Source organism: Lagenorhynchus albirostris, chromosome 3, assembly GCF_949774975.1.
Source record: "Lagenorhynchus albirostris chromosome 3, mLagAlb1.1, whole genome shotgun sequence".
In the NCBI taxonomy this organism is placed as follows: Eukaryota; Metazoa; Chordata; class Mammalia; order Artiodactyla; family Delphinidae; genus Lagenorhynchus; species Lagenorhynchus albirostris.
The window spans coordinates 65,049,671-65,073,413 of NC_083097.1; the positions used below are offsets into that span (position 1 = coordinate 65,049,671).

Consider the following 23,743-nt stretch of genomic DNA (forward strand, 5'->3'; position numbering starts at 1 on the left):
AAGGTGTCCTCTCAGAGTGGATGCTGTTGAGGCAGAAATGGGGAGGCTGTACTGCTGGATGGAAGCTCTGAGAACTTTACTTCATGCTGGAAAAGGCACCTGTTACTGCTACTGGAGGAGCACCAGCTCGGACAGGAAAGAATGAATGGCCCCCTTATGAGGGACTTGCTACAAATGGGCTATTTCCTATGTAAAAAAAATAAGTGTTGAAGAAAGTGTGTATGCCCTCAGATGTGTTTACTGACAATTATATTTGTATCAGTTTGATGTGCACGATTTTAGTTTTCATTCGTATTTCGGCCATAACTCAAAATGAAAGTTTAGATGCCGTTTTCTTCCTGGGCAAGTTTCAAGTCAGCATATCCATAGTTGTAACCATAATGAATATACAATTTTGTGAGCTGGTTTTCTCACTTAACATTATTTTCCAGACCCTTGCCAAGGAAAGTAGAGCTTCTTAGACGAGTGATATGATAATACTGTAGCCATATTTATACCAAATGGCACAGAATCTGAGGAGAGCATAAACTTTAGTTAATGTGATTTGTGCTGGCCTATTTTCCTGACCTTCCGAGACCCAAGTACCAGCTTGTTGGAGATTCAGGTCAGATAATGCAAGCCTGCTCTGAGAGTTTGGGCATTGGCATACCATTCCTCAAAAGTTGCTGACCCTACCTCAGCCAATCTGGAAAAACAGCATCCAGGGACATGACGTGTTTACAAACTTTCAAGAGAGTTACTCAACCCCATCCTGAGTCCTAAGCCTTCTTCCATATGTTCCCCTGAATCGAGTCAGTCATTCCCAAGGGTTGCATCCTATGGCCAAGTCAAAAGTGGCATGAAGCCTAAGCTAGTTGCTTAGAGTCTTTGTAGAGTCTGTGTGATGTTTTTGTGAAATATTTCAAAGGATGTTTTAATTTGTAACATTGACAGTGCTACTTGAAGCAGTGAGGGAGTAGTCAAGCAATTTGCATTGGTGGCAATATAAATTAGTTTAATCATTATGGAGGGAAAAGTGATAATATAGATTAACAGCCATGTAAATATCCCCACTGTTTCTACTCATTCCTGAAACTTTATTATACACACACACACACACACACACACACACAATTTATAACAATATAAACCTGGAAAATAATCTAAATGTCTCACAGTGGAATATCTATTATGATATATTCGCCAGATGAAATGTTATGTAGCTAAAAAGAAAATTATGAGGATTATGCAAAATTTAGGAAAGCATATATGAAATAATGTTGAGAGGTAAAAGGAAAATTGAATCATAAAATTATATATTCACTGTGTACATAACTATGAAAGATAGATAGGTGGGTAGGTAGATATCAATAAAATTGGAAAGAAATCAACCTTTAAGAGGAAGGAAAAATAGAACTCAAGGATGACCTAGTCTGAAGCAATCATGAGATTTATTGACTTTGCTGGTCTGAAAGGCAATGGAGAAAATAATGGTGAGCTCAGATAGAAGGCAGACAGCAGAAGCAAGAAGAATTACAATCCTGCAGGCTTTGGAAAAAAACCACATTCACAGAAAGATAGACAAGATGAAAAGGCAGAGGGTTATGTACCAGATGAAGGAACAAGATGAAATCACAGAAAGACAACTAAATGAAGTGGAGATAGGCAACCTTCCAGAAAAAGAATTCAGAATAATGATACTGAAGGTGATACAGGACCTCAGAAAAAGAATGGAGGCAAAGATCGAGAAGATGCAAGAAATGTTTAACAAAGACCTAGAAGAATTAAAGAACAAAGACCTAGAGGAATTAAAGAACAAACAAACAGAGATGAAGAATACAATAACTGAAATGAAAAATACACTAGAAGGAATCAATAGCAGAATAACTGAGGCAGAAGAATGGATAAGTGACCTGGAAGACAGAATGGTGGAATTCACTGCCACTGAACAGAATAAAGAAAAAAGAATGGAAAGAAATGAAGACAGCCTAAGAGACCTCTGGGACAACATTAAATGCAACAACATTCACATTATAGGGGTCCCAGAAGCAGAAGAAAGAGAGAAACAACCCAAGAAAATATATGAAGAGATTATAATCGAAAACTTCCCTAACATGGGAAAGGAAATAGCCACCCAAGTCCAGGAAGTGCAGAGAGTCCCAGGCAGGATAAACCCAAGGAGAAACATGCTGAGACACATAGTAATCAAATTGACAGAAATTAAAAGCAAAGAAAAATTTTTGAAAGCAACAAGGGAAAAGTGACAAATAACATACAAGGGAACTCCCATAAGGTTAAAAGCTGATTTTTCAGCAGAAACTCTACAAGCAAGAAGGGAGTGGCATGATATACTTAAGGTGATGAAAGGGAAGAACCTACAACCAAGATTATTCTACCCGGCAAAGATCTCATTCAGATTCGATGGAGAAATCAAAGCTTTACAGACAAGCAAAAGCTAAGAGAATTCAGCACCACCAAACCAGCTCTCCAACAAATGCTAAAGGAACTTCTCTAAGTGGGAAACACTAGAGAAGAAACGGACCTACAAAACCAAACCCATAACAATTATGAAAGTGGTAATAGGAACATACATATCGATAATTACCTTAAACGTGAATGGATTAAATGCTCCAACCAAAAGACACAGGCTTGCTGAATGGATACAAAAACAAGACCCATCTATATGCTGTCTACAAGAGACCCACTTCAGAACTAGGGACACATACAGACTGAAAGTGAGGGGATGGGAAAAGATACTCCATGCAAATGGAAATCAAAAGAAAGCTGGAGTAGTAATACTCATATCAGATAAAATAGACTTTAAAATAAAAAATGTTACAAGAGACAAGGAAGGGCACTACATAATGATCAAGGAATCAATCCAAGAAGAAGATTCAACAATTATAAATATATATGCACCCAACATAGGAGCACCTCAATACATAAGGCAACTGCTAACAGCTATAAAAGATGAAATTGACAGTGACACAATAATAGTGGGGGACTTTAACACCTCACTTACACCAATTGACAGATCATCCAAACAGAAAATTAATAAGGAAACACAAGGTTTAAATGACACAATAGACCAGGTAGACTTAATTGATATTTATAGGACATTCCATCCAAAAACAGCAGATTACACTTTTTTCTCAAGTGCACACGGAACATTCTCCAGGATAGATCACATCTTGGGTCACAAATCAAGCTTCAGTAAATTTAAGAAAATTGAAATTGTATCAAGCATCTTATCTGACCACATGCTATGAGGTTAGAAATCAATTACAGGGAAAAAAACGTAAAAAACACAAACACATGGAGGCTAAACAATATGTAACTAAATAACCAAGAGATCACTGAAGAAATCAAAGAGGAAATCAAAATATACCTAGAGACAAATGACAATGAAAACACGATGATCCAAAACCTATGGGATGCAGCAAAAACAGTTCTAAGAGGGAAGTTTACAGCAATACAAGCCAACCTCAAGAAACAAGAAAAATCTCAAATACACAATCTAACGTTACACCTAAGGGAACTAGAGAAAGAAGAACAAACAAAACCCAAAGTTAGTAGAAGGAAAGAAATCATAAAGATCAGAGCAGAAATAAATGAAATAGAAACAAAGAAAACAATAGCAAAGATCAGGAAAATGAAAAGCTGGTTCTTTGAGAAGATAAACAAAATTGATAAACCATTAGCCAGACTCATCAAGAAAAAGAGGGAGAGGACTCAAATCAATAAAATTAGAAATGAAAAAAGAGAAGTTACAACAGTCAACACAGAAATACAAAGCATCCTAAGACACTACTACAAGCAACTCTATGCCAATAAAGTGGACAACCTGGAAGAAATGGACAAATTCTTAAAAAGGTATAACCTTCCACAACTGAACCAGGAAGAAATAGAAAATATGAACAGACCAATCACAAGTAATGAAATTTAAACTGTGATTAAAAATCTTCCAACAAACAAGAGTGCAGGACCAGATGGCTTCACAGGCGAATTCTATCAAACATTTAGAGAAGAGCTAACACCCATCCTTCTCAAACTCTTCCAAAAAATTGCAGAGGAAGGAACACTCCCCAATTCATTCTATGAGGCCACCATCACCCTGATAGCAAAACCAGACAAAGATACTACAAAAAAAGAAAATTACAGGCCAGTATCACTGATGAACATAGATGCAAAAATCCTCAACAAAATACTAGCAAACAGAATCCAACAGCACATTAAAAGGATCATACACCGTGAGCAAGTGGGGTTTATCTCAGGAATGCAAGGATTCTTCAATATATGCAAATCAATCAGTGTGTTACACCATATTAACAAACTGAAGAATAAAAACCATATGATCATCTCAATAGAGGCAGAAAAAGCTTCTGACAAAATTCAACACCCATTTATGATAAAAACTCTCCAGAACGTGGGCATAGAGGGAACCTACCTCAACATAATAAAGGCCATACATGAAAAACCCACAGCAAACATCATTCTCAATGGAGAAAAACTGAAATCATTTCCTCTAAGATCAGGAACAAGACAAAGATGTCCACTCTTGCCACTATTATTCAACATAATTTTGGAAGTCCTAGCCATGGCAATCATAGAAGAAAAAGAAATAAAAGGAATACAAATTGGAAAAGAAGAAGTAAAACTGTCACTGTTTGTAGATGACACGATACTATACAGAGAGAATCCTAAAGATGCCACCAGAAAACTACTAGAGCTAACCAATGAATTTGGTAAGGTTGCAGGATACAAAATTAATGCACAGAAAATCTCTTGCATTCCTATACACTAATGATGAAAAATCTAAAAGAGAAATTAAGGAAACACTCCCATTTACCACTGCAACAAAAAGAATAAAATACCTAGAAATAAACCTACCTAGGGAGACAGAAGACCTGTATGCAGAAAACTATAAGACACTGATGAAAGAAATTAAAAATGATACCACAGATGGAAAGATACACCATGTTCTTGGATTGGAAGAATCAATATTATGAAAATGACTATACTACCCAAAGAATCTACAGGTTCAATGCAATCTCTGTCAAATTACCAATGGCATTCTTTACAGAACTAGAACAAAAATATCTAAAAATTTGTATGGAGACACAAAAGTCCCTGAATAACCAAAGCAGTCTTGAGGGAAAAAAACAGAGCTGGAGGAATCAGACTCCCTGACTTCAGACTATACAACAAAGCTACAGTAATCAAGACAGTATGGTACTGGCACAAAAACAGAAATATAGATCAATGGAACAGGATAGAAAGCCCAGAGATAAACCCACGCACCTATGGTCAACTAATCTATGACAAAGGAGGCAAGGATATACAATGGAGAAAAGACAGTCTCTCAATAAAATTAGAAATGAAAACAGAAATGCTGGGAATACTGGACAGCTACATGTAAAAGAATGAAATTAGAACACTCCCTAACACCATACACAAAAATAAACTCAAAATGGATTAGAGACCTAAATGTAAGACTGGACACTATAAAACTCTTAGCGGAAAATATAGGAAGAACACTCTTTGACATAAATCACAGCAAGATCTTTTTTGATCCACCTAGTAGAATAATGGAAATAAAACCAAAAATAAACAAATGGGACCTAATGAAACTTAAAAGCTTTTGCACAGCAAAGGAAACTACAAACAAGACGAAAAGACAACCTTCAGAATGGGAGAAAATATTTGCAAATGAATCAACAGACCAAGGATTAATCTCCAAAATATATAAACAGCCCATGCAGCTCAGTATTAAAAAAACAAACAACCCAATCCAAAAATGGGCAGAAGACCTAAATAGACATTTCTCCAAAGAAGACATACAGATGGCCAAGAAGCACATGAAAAGCTGCTCAACCTCACTAATTATTAGAGAAATGCAAATCAAAACTACAATGAGGTATCACCTCACACCAGTTAGAATGGGCATCATCAGAAAATCTACAAACAGCAAATGCTGGAGAAGGTGTGGAGAAAAGGGAACCCTCTTGCACTGTTGGTGGGAATGTAAATTGATACAGCCACTGTGGAGAATAGTATGGAGGCTCCTTAGAAAACTAAAAACAGAATCACCATATGATCCAGCAATTCCACTCCTGGGAATATACTCCGAGAAAACCATGATTCAAAAAGACACATGCACCCCAATGTTCATTGCAGCACTGTTTACAATAGCCAGGTCATGGATGCAACCTAAATGCCCATCGAAAGATGAATGGATAAAGAAGATGTGGTACATATATACAATGGAATATTACTCAGCCATAAAAAGGAACGAAACTGAGTCATTTTTTGAGACGTGGATGGATCTAGAGACTGTCATACAGAGTGAAATAAGTCAGATAGAGAAAAACAAATATCGTATATTAATGCATATATGTGGAACCTAGAAAAATGGTACAGACGAACCGGTTTGCAGGGCAGAAATAGAGACACAGATGTAGAGAAGAAACGTATGGACACCAAGGAGGGAAAGTGGTGGTGGTGGTGGTGGGGGTGGGGTGTGATGAGTTGGGAGATTGGGATTGACATGTATACACTGACGTGTATAAAACTGATGACTAATAAGAAACTGCTGTATAAAAATTAAATTAAATTAAATTAAAAAATTTAAAAAAAAATAATGGTGAGCTCAGAGCTCAGCCTTTAAATCAGGGTTCACTCCTGAGTTCATGTGGAAACCCTCTGTATTTGCTGCTACTGATTTTCTTTTTCGACTTTAGACTCTTTCTTGTGTCCTAGACTTTAGTGTCTAGAAAATACAGAACTAGATCCAAAGTATAAAAATCAGTTTTTAGGATTCTGACAGAAGTTACTATGGAGAAATGTTTGGTCAGGAAATAGGATTAGAGTATACATTTTTTTACTCCTGACATTATTAAGTTGCTTATATTTTAAGAAAAATATCTTTAAATATAAGAAACTGCCATTCTTGCCCATATGTATCAGCTTATTCCTCTTTCTAACACTTGTTTGCAAAATACCAGGATATAATTATTGCCTGAAAGAAAATCCATGATTATATTTTATATAGAAGAATATGATTTCTTAATACTGTAGCCTATTAGTAGCATTGTTTTTGTTTCCTGGTTTCAAATGACTAATAGTCTAAAAACTGGGGGAGTATCTCATTGTAGCTAAATTTTTACTGGTCCAATCTTTACCTAACATTTTTCATTATTAGATGAGTAACAGATTTTATAATGGGTTTATCACATCCTTAGGAATTTTCTTCATAGACTCTCTTTCTAGAGCACTTCTAAAGAGAAAAACTGATTTTAACTTAAAGAAATCACTAGGAATCTGCTTCTGGGTATAAAAAGAATATTTTCATTATCAAAACTGGGTAAGAGTCAGGAAGGAAATACCTGTTAGCTGTAAACTGGGGTGTTTTGTTAGAAACTTATGTTGATTATTTTACATAAAGAGAAGCATTGTGGTATTTTAAAAAATCATCTTAAAGATTAATCTGTATGTTGTTCTGTTACTTTAAAATTCTATTTGGCATCATCCTAAAGAGTAATTATACTAACAGACTGCTATTTTATTTTGTGTTGCTCATAAAACATCTTCCTATGTGATAGTTGCTAGACATTAATATCTGGTTACCAATAAATTAGGCTGTTTTGTGAGTTTGTTCTTGAAAATCCTTGACTTTTCTAATTGCTGATTCACCACTTTATTATACCCCAACATAATCTAAAGTGGTGTCACTGTTTTAGTGAGTATCCCAGAAATAAACTTAGCCAAAAATTGTCACCGTTATGTAACGTAGTGGAAGGGAAAAAAAAAAAGAATTAATGCTTGGAAAGCACAAGCTCCCTATTGTTTTCCTTTAAGACAAAAATAGAATAAATGTAATGCCTGCAAGTTGTTTCATGCTCAAGTGCCGCATTTAGTCTCAGTAGGCTTGGTGTTGGTAGAGAAAGACTAAGTTCTATTCTTGAATCTGGACATGAGTCTTGACTCCATAATTTCTGAGGGCCAGAGAGGTGGATAAGCCACCTCTCTGAGCAGATTTGTACAAAAAGGGTGGAGGCTGAATGAAGGTTCTTCTGTGTGAGCCTCCCACAACTCAGGGATTTGACCAGAGAGACAGGAAACCGAGTGTGTCCTCTACTGCCAACACCACCCATCAGGTACTTTTTAAAAATGGATGTTTCCACCCGAACAGAACATTTTAATAAAAACATTGATATGGACCATAACAAGGCTTTTTAACAGAGACTTAAAGTCCTTTTTGTCTTCATTTAAAGCTGCTTTATTTTTCTTTCTGTGGTGCTGTATAAAATCTCATCAATATACAAAATCATTCTGAGCTCAGATTTTCTCATTTTCTCTGGATGAGAGCTTTGATTAGCTTTTTGCAAGTTCTTCATTAGTAATTGGCTTGTGTTTTTGTTTTTGTTTTTGGCTGTTGTCTCTAATAAGTTTATGTTCTATCAAAGAATTATTTGAGTATGGTCTGAAATATGCTATTCCATGTTATGTTACAGAATATTACAATTTAATATTCTTTATAAAATGCAACCAACAAGTGCTATTAGCATTAAATGCTCATTTCTTCCTTTTGATGCTGATGGCTGGGGTTGGTTGTTCTGTCTTATCATCATGCCTGACCTAGTTGTGCAGCCATTCCTGTTTAATTAATAGACATTTACATAAGCTCTTTTTTCCCCCAGCAAGCTTTATAATCGTCTTGTTGGTTATCTCCTTTCACCCTGTGAAGTATCAGCAGTGCTATTTCCATTTTGCATATCAAAATACAGAAAGATTAAATTATGTACAACAAATTGATAAGTGAATAAGTTTGAGAATGCAGAGTTCTGGCATATTAATGGTGTTGCTTAAAGCAACAACCCATGTATAGACTCTATAAATATATTAAAACTCTGCTCTCTAATCCAGGAGTCGCAGTTGGGACTGTCAGCAGCCCAAGGAGGGAGCCCTTTGTAGATTTATGCAGGGGTGGGAGAATTAGTTTCTGGACTTCCTCTGGAGCCATGAAAAGAAGGTTTTTGTTAGCAGAAGAGGTCGTATCTAAGGACTGTTGCTCTGGTGTCTGTAATTTTTAATAAAAATTCTAGGAAGCTGGGCTTCCTTGGTGGCACAGTGGTTGAGAGTCCGCCTGCCGATGCAGGGGACACGGGTTCGTGCCCCGGTCCGGGAAGATCCCACTATGCCGTGGAGCGGCTGGGCCCGTGAGCCATGGCCGCTGAGCCTGCGCGTCCAGAGCCTGTGCTCCGCAATGGGAGAGGCCACAACAGTGAGAGGCCCGCATACCGCAAAAAAAAGAAAAAAAAAAAAACTTCTAGGAAGCCTAGTGGCTTCTGTGCAACATATGAATTTGAGGAACTATTTTTTTTTAAATCCACCTTTCCAAACACCACTAGAATTTTATTCCCAATTAACTGGCCACAAAATGTCAACAGGTACAGCTAGAGCAAAGCATAGCTTGTGGGGACCTTTCTTGGGTACTTCGGCATGACTTTCATTTCTTTCCACATATTTTTTTTCTTAAATATTTTCTCACTGTCTTTCTAACTATATCCTCATGCACTTATTAGGGGTAAAAATGTGTACCAGGGTATATCTTCTTTACCCCCTTTTTCCCTTTTTTTCAAAACTATAAGAGAGGATTGCTCGAACTTCAAACCTTCTTTGTCTTGTGTAGGTGTTGATTATTTCCAGCAAATACTTTGGAACTTACAGGGATTACCTCAATCATTTAACAACATACCAAAAAAACAAAACAAACAAACAAAAAAAGAGGCATTTTTTTTTTCTTCTTCAGTTTACCAAACTTGTTAGTCTTACTCAAAAGATGGAAGTCTCTGTGCCTCTCACTTAACTCCCTTCCCATTAAACTTAGAGAAGCCTCTTTCTGTCTTCAATTCTACTGCCATACTCTTCCCCTGCTCCAAGCCCTGCCCATCCTTTAGGGTTTGGACCAGGTTAAATACCACATCTTCAGGAAATCTTTGCTACTCGCTCCTCCTCCCAGACAAAACTGACCTTTTCTTTCTCTGAGTTCCTATATTCCTGGGTTTGTGTCTTTTAAATGTTGTGTATTATAGTGATTTCTGTAATCCTTGCATTGCAGCTGTCCTAACAGGGGCATGGGGAGAAATGAGGAGAGGAGATGACGTATTTCTTTTGACTCAAGGTCGCTCTCAGCTCATGGAGATTTATATACCCTGTGTTCAGTTTGGTGTTTCCCATTGCAGAGCACTCAACATAGAATTATAGGAATCGCACAACTACAATAAGCATTAGCTCTGCTGGGTGAAAATAGTAGTTGAGTTCCAGGCATCAGGATATCATGATACCTGGATACCATGAGTATCATTCCAGGGAACAAGCCTTCTTTCCACGTGTGGGGTCTCAGGCTTGGCCACCTGTGCATCGTGGTTTTCCTTTAGTTTACTGGTGAGCTCCTCTATGGCCTCAGGTACTTATATGTCTTCCTTAGGAAACCCTCCATCCTACAGTGGGGAGCATCTCATTCTATGCTAGTGCCACTGTGATCACCTACACAGTTTTCTGTGGAGTGTGAAGCCTCCCCATGCCTTCTTTCCAAATGATGAAAAAAAAAAAATCCCTCCCACCGAGGGCGTCTCTCTTGCCAGCTTTTCTTGTTACTGGTCACAAGTCCTATTATTCATCTCCCATCATTAGACCAGGTGACACTGCTATTCTCCCTGGGGATCTGCTTTTCCATTCTGTTTAGAAATCCTAAGGGAAGGGAAGTGAGTAGTGACAAACTTACTTTACCTTTGGAACTCTCTGCCCTTGAGGTGCGATCTGGGACTTTCAGTCCTGGGCATGTAACTGACTGTAAACCTTAGGAGTTGAGATAATAGGATGTTGTTTTATATCTTTCTAGTACTTCAAACTAAAAGTAACCTCTGTGAAAGCAGATTTTGCTTCTGTCTTGAGTGTACTTATATTTCCAGTGCCTAGAACAGTGCCTGGTACATAGAACAGGCTCCATAAATATTCGTTGAATAAATGAGTGGGGAGGTGGATGGCTAGATGGACGAATGTTTAGCATAGAGTCTTACCCACATTAGGTATTCAGTGCTGTTTATTGAATGCATGAGCAAAAATTGCATGAAGTAATGAAGGAGTGAGTTAAGTAGAAAGGCATGAGTTTATTACATATTTTAGTAGTATTTGATCTGCTTCTAAGTCTGAGTAACAAACCTTAGGGGAATAGTGTGGCATGGCAGAGGGAAGGCTAATTCACAGAACTAAAATATGCATCTTGCATCAGTTTTTTAAAATGATAATGAAAGATATTATTTTTATGTAGAAACCAGTAGATTTTAGAATATATTATATAGTAGACATAAGTTTTTTACATAGAGAGTTATTCCTAACCATACCCTCAAACTCTTCTTTGTTCTTAGGTACACTTTGGAGGAAATATTTCAGAAAACAGATATTGAATTTCTTATCTGGGGACTCTTATAAATGTACAGGAGGTGCTGCCCCTGGTTTTGTGCTAAGGAGAGAGAATGGTTTGGTCTCTTTCGTGGAGGCCATTGGTGATTCCTGCACAAATATTCCCCTTTATGGAACAGGCTGCGTGTGCCAGTAATAATTTACTTTGGCATAGTAGGATGTCTTTTTCTATGCAGTAATTCCACAAATTATTGTTGAGTGCCTACTAGATGAAACGCACTGTCCTGGATGCTGAGATTAAAATAGTAATCAGAATATTTCTTCTGCCCTCAAGAAATTATAGTAGAGGAGGACTCCTGTAAACAGTCAATGTCCTATACAGAACAGTGAGGAATTAAGCAGTAGGCTTAAGCATGGGTGCAGTGGGAACACAGAGGGAGGGCACCTGATACAGAGTTGGGGTAAAAGAAAGCTGAGATTTGTAGGGAAGAAAAGGACATTAGTAGGTGAGGGGGGTTGGGGAGGGTGTTCCCGGCAGAGAGAACTGCATGTTCAAAAGTCTGGAGGTAAGAAAAAGCATTGTGTTCGGGGAACAGCAAGAAGTGTCATGATAAACTGTACATAAATATAGGTAAATATCTGGTTTTCTGATTCTGAAGAAGATTTTTTTTTATTGGAGTGTAGTTGCTTTTACAATGTTGTGTTAGTTTCTGCTGTACAGTGAAGTGAATCAGCTCTATGTATACATTTATCCCCTCCTTCTTGGACCTCCCCCCTACCATCCCACCCATCTAGGTCATCAGACAGCACCGAGCTGAGTTCCCTGTGCTCTACAGCAGGTTCCCACTACCTATCTATTTTACACATAGTAGTATATTTATGTCAAACCTAATCTCCCAATTCATCCCACCCTCCCCTTCCAACCCTGTATCCACACATCCATTCTCTATGTCTGAGTTTCTATTCCTGCCCTGCAAATAGGTTCATCTGTACCATTTTTCTAGATTCCACATATATGTGTTAATATATGATATTTGTTTTTCTCTTTCTGACTTATGAAGAGGATTTTTTAAACATAAAAATGATAAAAGAAATAACAAAGGAGAAAAATTATTGATTTAATCATTTAATAATACATTTCATATCTAAATCATCATGAAAATAATTTAATGACAATCTGGAAATAAACAATGTTTTGACTGTTTCAGCAACTTTTATGAGAGCAAGGGTAATCTGTTTATGTACCATTGTATTACTAACATTTGACCCAGTGCATGGCTCACAATGGTGGTTGAATAAATGAAAAGAATCAATATCCTCAAAAGATACTAAAGAACTAATATAAATGAATAAGAAAACCAAACAAATTATATGAAAGGAAATAATAAAAATAACTGCAGAAATTAGTAAAACAGAAGACAAAGGACTGATTGACAAAAGACACATATGGTGGGACTGGCACATAGTAGGCACTCGATAAATATCTGTTCAGTCAATAAAAAGCAACAGAAAACTATAAACATGTGTATAAAAGATCTGAAAGGGAATTCACCAAATGGAATAAATCTGAGTTGGGCAGTTTTAGATAATTCTGTTTTTATTCATTGTTCTTTTCTGTATTTTCTGAACTCTCCATGTATTGCTTATAATTTTTATGAAAATACATTAATTTGAAATTTGAAAAAATAGATTTTTAAAGAAGTGGACTGGAGAGGATTAAAACCAGGGACGATCCTTGACACCAGCTCTGGTCAATGGGATGAGGAGGTACGGTGCATGAGCATGCACTTTGGATGCTCACTTGGATGCCTGTAAGGCATAATCTCTTGGAACTTGTTCTCCAAAGTGGCAATAATAAAGCCTATCTCAGAGTTATTGGGAAAGGGGACCCCTGCAAAGCTCTTAGTACAGTGCCTGGTACTGTAGGTGCTCAGTGGCCATTTTCCTTTCCTAGCCTGAGGAGGCAGGATGAGGGAGATACCCTTCTCCATTTCTAAGGCATGTGCCCCGAGTGGAAGGCAAATTTGATCAGTCTGGAATGTGAAACTGGATGAAAGCTTAGCACGTGAAATTATATTTGTGCCGTCCTGGAGAGCCAAGAAAATTAAGAAATGAACCAAGTAACTCATCATATTTATTAGATGTAAGAATGAAGGTGCAGTATTATCATTTCCTTATGATAGTCATATCTAATAGTTCTGAAACCAATTCACAGTAGTCATGTCAGACTTATTTTATGAGACATTTAACCATTGCTAAATTAAATTTCATAAGAGATTGTGCTAAATTAAATTTCATAAGAGAATGTGCCACTATAACTCCTCTGGAGTTACAGAGATAGAAATCTGACCCATCATTTCTACTTTCACGGAAAACCATTTAGCAGAACTTTGTTCCAGTAGAAGTGTTTATTGAGTTGTAAGCCTAACACAGTTCATTGGCTGCCTGCATTTACACACTGACATTTTTCCCAGCGCAGATTTGCATCAGTTCATTAGTACTGACAGCAGATGGTAGCACTTTCACACAAATTTACCTTCTGAATTGATCTAAGAAATGTCACTAAAGCGATCCTGACAGTTTTGATGTTCTTCCATTTCTGAAAATGGTATGTTAAACAAATAAGGTGTAGGATTTTAGATTTTTTAACTCCAACACATAATTCCTAAACCAAGTAAAGATGCTTTTATCTCTGATTCTGGCTGTCTGAAGGAGAAAGTAGAAAATACAGATAATCCTTCCTGATAGTGTAAACCTTAAAAAATCTCCATTGCAGAAAAAAGGCTTTTGAAGAATATTATCCAGATTGTCTACACTGATCAAATGCCTCAAATTATTTGTAAATTCTCTACCGTACTTTGTCTGAATACAAATTGCTTGGCTTACAGGATAAGCTCATTGAATGTGACTGAAAAAAATAGTATTGGCTCAAGTCACAAGGCTAACTTTGATTAATAACATACTTAAAGGATTTATTTAACAACAAGAAGGACCTTTTGAGTTCTAAATGCTCTCAAAAACAATACCTTTACTAACATTCTAATGGCGGGAGCACAAGTTAATTTGGCTAAAATACAGTAACTTTGTTCCATATAGTTTTATCCCCTCCCTTCCTTTGTGCTATTATTGTCATGTATATTACATTTATGTATGTTATAAACCCAACACTACAGTATTATAATTTTTGCTTATATAATCCTATGTCAAAGTAATTAAGAGAAGAAAATATACTTAGCTCGTTTTTTATGTTTACCATTTATGATGCTTTTTATTTTTTCCTGTGGATTTGAGTTACCCTCTGGTATCTCACTAATACCCTCTGGTATTATTGCCTGAAGGACTTCCTTTAGTGTATCTTATAGGCAAGTCAACTAGCAAGGAATTCTCTCAGTCTGTTCCTTGAGAATGTATTTACATTACCTTCATTTTTGAAGGACAGTTTTGCTGGATATAGAATTCTTGATTGACAGTTCTAGGTTTTTTTTTCCCCAGGACTTGAATATGTCTTTCTGCTGCTATGAGAAGCCAGCCATTATTGTATTCTTATTCCTCTTTATGTGACGAGTTCTTGCTCTCTTTGCTACTTTTAAGATTTTCTCCTGTCTTTGGCTTTCGACCATTTGACTATGATGTGGCTAGGTGTGGATTTTTGTGTTTCTACTTAGGGTTTGTTGAGCTTCTTGTATCTGTAGCTTAAATGTTTTTCATCAAATTTTAGAACTTTTCAGCCAGTATTTCTTCAAACATTTTGCCTGCCCTTTTCTCTCTCCTTTTCTTCTCAGACTCCTACTACGGCTATGCTGGTATGCTTGGTATTGTCCCACAGGTCTCTGAGGCTTTGTTCTTTTTTCTTCATTTTTATTTTTCCCTTCAGATTGAATAATTTCTATTAACATATCTTCAAAATCATTAATTCTTTTTATTGCCATCTCATATCTACTGCTGAATCCATCTAGTGAATTTTTTATATCTGTATTGTACTTTCCAACTCCAAATTTTTATTTGGTTCTTTTTATAGTTTGTGTTCTTTGATTGAGATTACCTATTTGCAGAGTCATTATCATAATTTTCCCCTTTTAACTCTTTAAATATAGTTTTCTTTAATTCTTCAAACAAATTTATAATAGCTGCTTTGAATTCTATGTAAATCTGATAACCAGGCCCACTCAGAGTCAGTTTTTATCAATAGATTTTTTTCCCTTTGTGTGTATCTTTTCTGTTTCTTTGCCTGTCTCATAAATTTCTTTGAAAACTAGACAATTTAGGTAATATATTGTAGCAATTCTGGATTCCTATATTTTCCCCTGAGGGTTGTCTCTTTGTTATTGTTGCTGTTGTTTTTGTTTGTTTGTTTTAGTAGCTTTCCTAGGTTTTACCTGCAGAATTTGCCTACTCTGTAAGTGTGGCCATTCATGTCTCTATTTTGTCTTTCATTCTTATTTTCATGTTTTTGCCTGACTTCCACAGGGTCACCAGCTCTATCTGCATACCTTGCTGGTTAGCCAGTGATTGGACAGAGGTTGTGCTTATATACCTCAGGCCTATAAGCCTTCCCTCATTTGTTCATGGATGTGTGTGGGTTGGGAGCACATCCAAATTTCAGTTAATGTTCAAGTTGTCATCAGCTTTTACTTTTCATCAGGCCTTCTTGTACCTCCCCTGAACATGTGCTTAGTTCCCATCAGCCCAGGATACCTGGAGAACTTACCTCGCCCTTCTACAACTGTCTCACCTCCAAGATCTCCCTATTAGATTTTGTTGCTAATGCTACCGGGCAGTAGTTTTCTTTGACTGTTGGAAATCAAGTCAGCCCTGCTAGCAGCACAGCTACTGATTCTCATGGCTAGCTCCACTCCCGTAAAACTTCCCTGTTGAGGAGCCAGGTGGAGGTCGGGGAGAGTATGAGAGTATTTCTAGGCAAGAAGGCTGAAGACTCTCTCTGTGTCTGACTTGAGGTTCTATCAGCTTTTCATGAGTTAAACACTTACCAAATTTTTTATTTGCCTTTGGTTGATTTCCATATCCCAGAAGTGGGTTTTTTTTTGACAGTTTTGTTCAGTTTTAAACTTGTTTTTCAAGGAAATTTGTTGACCTCTATATCATTCTGCTATAGCTAGAAGTCTACTCCTATTGTTATTTATTTATAAAACTTTTCTCGAGATTACACAAATGTTCCTTATTATAATTCCTATTGTAAGGAGATCAACATCTCATAGCTTGGCTTTTTTAAACCAACGCATCTTACCAAAACAATATAATTTTCATGTTTAAAATACAATTTAAACATTTGATTTTTAAAGGTAGTTGTTGCTTTAAATATATTCTATCTAATTATATAAATATAAGTTCTTAACATAATAAAAGACAAAGAATTTTTTTTAATGTCGCCAAACCTGTATTAAAGAACTGTCCAAGCTGATCTAAAAGCTCTTCTAAGGCATGAAAGTCCCTATTATTTAAAAAAGTGTTTCACATAAGCATTACCATGCATTTTATTAGAATATAACCTTAAATGCTAATATAACTGTTTTTATTTTGTTTGAGGAAAAATGAATATTAAAATGCTGTAGATTACTGAAGGGTTTTTGAAGTGCCTGAACTTGTATTTTAATTTAAATTCTTTAAATTATTTTCCATTAATTTGTCCTGAATACCAATATATTGATAATTCTAATTGCCATATATATTGTACATAGACTTTTTACTAATTTAGAGTTTTTTTGCCCTTGGTTATAATCAGTTGTCAAATGTTCCTAAACATTTAGACACTGGTCAGTGATATTTTTCTTGTGCTGCATAACTCTATAGGAGCTTTTTGTTTTTAAATATTGAAATTGGACTTTGTTATAGGGTATTATAAGACCATATTCTGGATGTCTGAGTGCTACTATCCTTGTCTGTTTAGATAACAATGGGTTTAATAATAATAGCCAACTAAGTGCTTATTATATATGCCAGGCACTGTTTTGAACAGTTTTCTGGCATTTTTTCATTGAAGTAACACAGTCAGTCTATGAGGTAGATACTATCATTAGTCCCAGTTATCAGATAAGGAAACAGAGACATGAAATGATTAAGTGGTTTGCCTCAAAGCTCACAGCTACTGAGTAGTGGAGCAGAACTTAAGTCTTAACTACAGATCCCAAGCCTGCTCTTATCTACTTGCTATATGGAGTGAGCAAAAGATGACTTGTAGACATGAAGTCCAAGTCTTTACTAAGGAGCATCCAATAAGCAGAGCTACAATGTGACATGGGCCGACATCTGCTTAGAAAATGGACCCCTGAACTTTAAGTGTGTCTGTAACTCTCAGATGTATGTTATACTCTGATGTGGTTATTCTTCTGAGGTCTTGTAAACGTTAGGCCACAGACCTGTAAGGAAGAGGCAAGGTCTTGTCTATATGATGAAGCCATTCGTCATGAGAGTTACCATCTCCTCAAGGAGACTGAATTATTAGGGGTTAAGATCCTTGGAGGACACTCTTGCATAGTGGTTGTGAGTGCTTCCACCCACCATGCAGGCCAGAAAGGGAAAGCCCAGCCAAGATCTCCTCCTAGTGTCCCCCATGACTCAAATGGGCCTGGGAGCCCCAGTATTGTAACACTCTGGATCTTTTAGAGCCCTGTTGCTTAGTGTTCTGTTACCCTTTCAGTATTCCCAGGCTTTCAGTAGAGTCTTGTTTGACTAGTCAATTCCACCTCAGCTACAGGAAACTTGGGCTCAAGTGTTTAAAGTTGGGGGAGTTTCCCCATGAGCGTGAGAGTGGCCATGGGAAACAAGGGCTGCCAAGGGGAGGGTGAGTCCTGGAGGAGTGGAGGTATGGCTGAGCTGACTCTTCCCTTCATGAGTGTTCCATGTAATGCCATCCTTGGAGGTCTAGGTTTCATTTTATTAAAGAAGGTAACATGTCTTCACAGATTTGGTTCCTGCTCTTCATTCCTTCCAGTGTTTACTACACAAGTAATCCAAAAAGAATTTAGACTAAATTTAACCTTTTAAATCTCAGCTCTATAAGCAATAATTATTTTAGTCCAGGATGATTCTAAAATTCTTTCACATTTCCTGTGTACATTTCCCATACTCATTTCCCTTTATGGTCTTCTGTATCCATCAAGTTTCTCTGCACGGTTGGGTTTTTCTTGCCATTCTGATCTCTTTTTAAAGATCACCTCTTCAGTAAGGCCTTCCCTTTCACCAAATCGAAATTATTACCACAGTCCCTCCAAAATCACATTACCCTGTTTTGTTTTATTCATAGCACTTACTATTATCTAGATTATCCTGTTTACTTATTTGTTCTATGTGTTTATTGGCTGTCTCCTGCACTGGAATGTAAGTTCCATGGGATCAGGGACTTGGTTTATCTTAGAAATAGTGATCTCTGTAACTAGATCCAGAACTATTCCTGGAAGACACATAAGAGATGATCACTAGATATGTGATGAATTAATAAAATATTAGTTTAAGGCAGGTAAGGGGAGCCAGAGTCAAGTTGGACAGGAGGACTTGTGATAAGCATAACACATCTGGGGCTGTGACCCCAGCATCTGGTTAGGGACAGAAATGAGGGGTAGGGAGAGAGCAGGAGATGGGAGCTCAAGCTCTGTGTGAGAATCAGGACCCTGGGCAGAGACATCCAGAGGTGGCACTCAGGGAGACATACTCCAACCTACTCCCAGTGGATAGCTCAGCCCTCACCACACGCGCACACACGTGCTCACAAACACATGCATCTCCATGCCCAATGTCACCCATACAAATGGAACTATTCCTCCCATTTCTTATGGTTGGGTGTGTTCACTTGTGCACAGCCATGAATGTTTTAGGGTTGGACAGTGGAGGCAGCAGGATACAATTCTTCCCATGGACAGCTCTGAGTTCAGCTTCTCCTTGGACTGGCTGAGAAGAGAAGAAGCCAGGAGAAGAAGCTAGGCAGCCCCTAGTCGAGATCCAGCCTACAGGCTTGTTTTATTTGGCCCACACCATGTTTTTAAAAAATTGTGCCCATATTTAAATTTAGGGGGTTTTGCATAAAAATCTGGATTTCTAGGTTATTTTGACAAATGGGAAGACCTTGCACACCAAGCCTGCACCCCACATGGCACAGCTGGCTGAAGCAGAGTGGCAAGCACAGCCTCGGCTGGGCTCTCCAGGTCCCCACAGTCCTTGTCACCTGCTGGTGTAGTTAATTGGCCTCACCCCTTCGGGTCACCTGTCTGGTCTTCATAGGTAGTTGTCTTGGTCTCTTTGGGTGGCTATAGCAAAATAACACAGATTGGGTAGTTGATATACAACAGAAAGTTATTTCTTACAGTTCTGGAGGCTGGAAGTCTGAGACCAGGTTTAGGTCTCCAGCCCTCTCTTGTGAGGACCCTTTTCCAGGTTGCAGACTTCTCTCTGTGTCCTCACATGGCAGAAAGGGGCAAGCTAGCCCTCTGGAGCCTCTTTTATAAAGGCATTAATCTCATCATGAGGGCTCCACCCTTATGACCTAAGGGCTTCCCAAAGGCCCTACCTCCTAATACCATCACAGTGGGCATTAGGATTTCAGTGTATGAATTTGTGGGAACACAAACATTCAGATCATAGCAGCATTTGGGTTTGCAATCTCTGGCATGATGGCTAATGCACAATGTAAGCAATTGATAAATTTATCAACAATAATTGTTTTTGCATTGGTAGAATTTCTGCATAGATCACTCACTATATAGAAACCTTCTAGGGCTCCCCAATGCTTGCCAAATTATGTTCACATCCCTAACTTGGCAGCAGTCTGACCTGTATCTTACATCCAGTCATTCCCTCATAAAGGCAGTGGAGTTCCGTCTTACGGACTTTGAACTTGCGGAAACAACCCCGTAGGCTTGGGGGAGACAGAAGTAGAGACATAGATAAACAGAGAAACTCAGGGAGAGACAGACAGACAGACAGAAGCAGTGCAATTTAAATAGTGCCAGCTGGTCCCCCTTCCACACCACCACCTATTCCGTCTACTCACTGGACATGTGCCCACTGGCACTGGGTGCAGTTATGCCTGAAACAATTAACATGTTGACAAAATTTATGTAAGAAAATATGTGAATGATTTTGGTCCCCTTACCATTGACAAAGAGATGAATGAAATGCATTGTTCAGATGGTCAGGCTCCTGGACTTCATGGATATCCTTGAGTTAAAACTGAAGAATAATTATAGGCCAAAGGAAACACTAGCTAAAGAACAGTTAGAGGGAACTGATAAATGTATTTGCAGCTTGTATTGAGTGTCTGTCCTTTATCGATAGTTTCTTCTCACCAACTTTTTCTCATGTTTGGGTTATGAATTATATTTCAAAATAGAAATCAATCTGTATCTTAATTTTATAACTTGAAATTTAAAACAAACCTTTATCTTAAAGGAGTAAACCAGATTATGGATTTTAACTTTTTCAAGGTAACTTAAGCTGGCAATCCTGGGCCAACTCTGATTCTTACAGGAGCATCCGATACTTGGACAACCCTTTTTTGTACTTCATCCCTGCAAGACGAATGAATTCATGACTCCTGTGTTAAAGAATTCTCAGAAAATCAATAGGTAAGAAACACCATCAAGCTACATTGGCTTTCACTCTTATTTTAAAAGTGTAAATCTTTTTATGTGATTCTAAAAGCTAAGCTAAAAAAGAAATATTCTTTGTAATAATAGTAATGGCTAACATTTATTGATTTTTTTTTTTTTTTTTTTTTACTGTGTGCTAGGCACTGTTCTAAGTATTTCGGATATAGTAAAGCACTGGATTCCTGTAACACCCCTCCGAGCTAAGGACCATTATTTTGCCCAGTTTGCAGAGGAGGAGGCTAAAGCACAGAGGGGCTAAATGACTCAGCTAAGGTCACACGTCTAGTTAAGCGGTGGAACTGGCATTTGAACCCAGGCACTTTTGCCTCCAAGCCATGCACTTAACTGCAGTCTGCTACCTTAGCTAATGTTGTCAATTGCATCAACTTGGAATCATCGAGGGAAGTCAGGAGCCCCAGTGCCTTGACCTTCCCTTTAACTGCTTTAGTGAGGGATGGATCCTCAGCCTCTTTGGCCCTCAAGTCCCTGTTAAGCAATGGGCTGGCATTTGGAAATGCTGAGATTCCAGGTGCTGAGTGGACGTCTTTGAAGAAAGCCTCATTTCTATGATTGTTGGTAACTGATTTTCTACCACTCAAACAACTACAATGGAAACAGAGTTTTCTGTGTTTCACTTGTTTCCCAGGAATGTCAACTACATCACGTCATGGCTGAGCATGGTAGGGCCAGCTGTCGGGCTGAATCTGCCTCTGAGTTACGCCAGAGCAGCCTTTCAGGATGAAGGAAACGTCGACAGACAAGGTAAAAAGAGAAGCCTGCGCTGCATGTTTCACTGTTGCAAAGATCCTGGTGTCTCTTCTGCACTTGGATATGTCGTCCCTGCTGGCACCACCATGTATTAAGTCTGCTTTCATCTTTAACGGACTGGGCACTGACTTGTTTGTTTAGTTTTCCAACCAATCAGCACCCACTCATTTAGGAAGCTTTTGGCTTTGCTATAATAACACTCACCCAACCACAGAGCTGAGTGGTTTTATTTTAGAATTGATATTCTTGAAACAAGTCTTTACTGCTCAGTTAACCTTCTTTTATTTTCTTGGCTTTTGTTTTGTTCTTGTTCTTCAGATTCTTCTATTGAGCCAAAGAGCTTAGAAGAACTCTGAGAGTTTACGTGGCCAGCCCTGGTTTTAATGGGACCAATATGGTGTGAGATTCAGATCACCGAGATTTTGACGTGGATTTTTTTCCCCTTGGAAGCAAATGTCTGCAGCAACTGATGTACTCTATGTTTAGAAGACACACTGCAAAGACACAAATCACTATAAATAGCAAAAAAGGAATCTAACTTGGTAATAGAAATACTGACATCATCAGGGCACTTCCAGGTCGTTCCCTCATGTCTCTGAGACTCATTCTCTTCACCTTTAATTTGAGAATAACAAGCTACCTCACAGGGTTGCTGTGTGAAGCACATGAGAGCCTTAGTGTATGAGAAAATACGGTAAAGTATTATGCAAATATTCATTAAATGGTCACCTTTCTTATATTTGATTGTCATTCACCTAGGCTGTCAGTAAGTTTAATAGTCAGTAAGATATTAAGATGAACCATAGAATTTTCGGTTTGGGGTTGCCTGTTTTGTTTTTCATTTGAACTTGCTAGGGTCTTAAACTAAGAGAAAAACATAATTGACTCTTTAGAGCATCTAGATTAGTGTCTGTCAGTGGGGGATGCACTTTAGAGTCACTTGAGGATCTTTTACAATTACAGACGCTGGGGCCACCTGCTGGAACAGCCCCTCTGGGGTGATTCTGATGCACATGCTCCTGAAGAAGTTCTGGTCTGGATGTACCTTTCAAGTGGCATTTATTTGTGTTGCTTTGGTCTCCCAGTAGGTCTTTTCCAATTCTGTGCATAGCTCCTGCAAGATGGACTGACTTCCTAACATTGCCCGGACCTTGCCCCGAGAATCTGTATAGCAAGGAAGTCTAGGAGGCATTTGGAGAGGCGGCCTACTTTGGAGAAGCAGTTAGGATGAGGGGATTATCTGCTGGCGAATAGCAGAGGACAGCGACAGCCCTGTGAGTCTCTAGGTTAAGGGCTGTACTCTCACGAAGGGAACAGAAGTAGAGAAAGGGTTAATTCAAACTGCTGGAAAAGCTAAAAGCAAATTTTAAAACGCTGAGCTGCACATATTCTTGCTGGGATGAGAGCCTGCTTACATGCTTGTTGGGCATTTTGGTATTTACCACTTAACATCTTTTCAGCTTCTGCAAGGGATTTCCACCTCCCACCCCCGACTCTCCCTAATGTAAACACAGATTTCTCAGCAAGTCATTTCTCAAGCCATGTCATTTCTAGGGTAAAAAAAAAATGTAATAATGTGTCATCTGGATGATGTACTCGTCTGGAAATACTAGTTATCCTTTTTGAACAGATTCTGAGATGATAGTAGTCTGTCAGTTTGGGGGCAGGTGTGTAGTTTCTTTTCTTTTTTTTTACAAATTTATTTATTTTATTTATTTATTTTTGGCTGTGTTGGGTCTTCGTTGCTGCGCGTGGACTTTCTCTAGTTGCCACGAGCGGGGGCTACTCTTCTTTGCGGTGTGCGGGCTTCTCATTGCAGTGGCTTCTCTTGTTGTGGAGCACAGGCTCTAGGCAGGCGGGCTTCAGTAGTTGCAGCACATGGGCTCAGTAGTTGTGGCTTGCAGGCTCTAGAGTGCAGGCTCAGTAGTTGTGGTGCATGGGCTTGGTTGCTCTGCGGCATGTGGGATCTTCCC

The 23,743-nt window shown here is 38.2% G+C and overlaps 1 protein-coding gene across 4 annotated transcripts in view; it reads left to right on the forward strand.

Annotated features, from left to right (window-relative positions):
- Positions 1-23,743, forward strand: part of ATG10 (autophagy related 10) — a 227,095-nt gene that overhangs the window by 198,026 nt on the left and 5,326 nt on the right. For 3 of the 4 annotated variants that reach the window (XM_060143233.1, XM_060143234.1, XM_060143235.1), the window contains exons 6-8: positions 20,881-20,978; positions 21,649-21,764; positions 22,089-22,509. In XM_060143233.1, the coding sequence (XP_059999216.1) occupies positions 20,881-20,978; positions 21,649-21,764; positions 22,089-22,126 (252 nt within the window). In that variant the 3' untranslated portion in view covers positions 22,127-22,509. Of the gene's footprint in view, positions 1-20,880; positions 20,979-21,648; positions 21,765-22,088; positions 22,510-23,743 lie in introns of those variants that run through there. The other variant, XR_009539520.1, reaches the window with a different exon arrangement.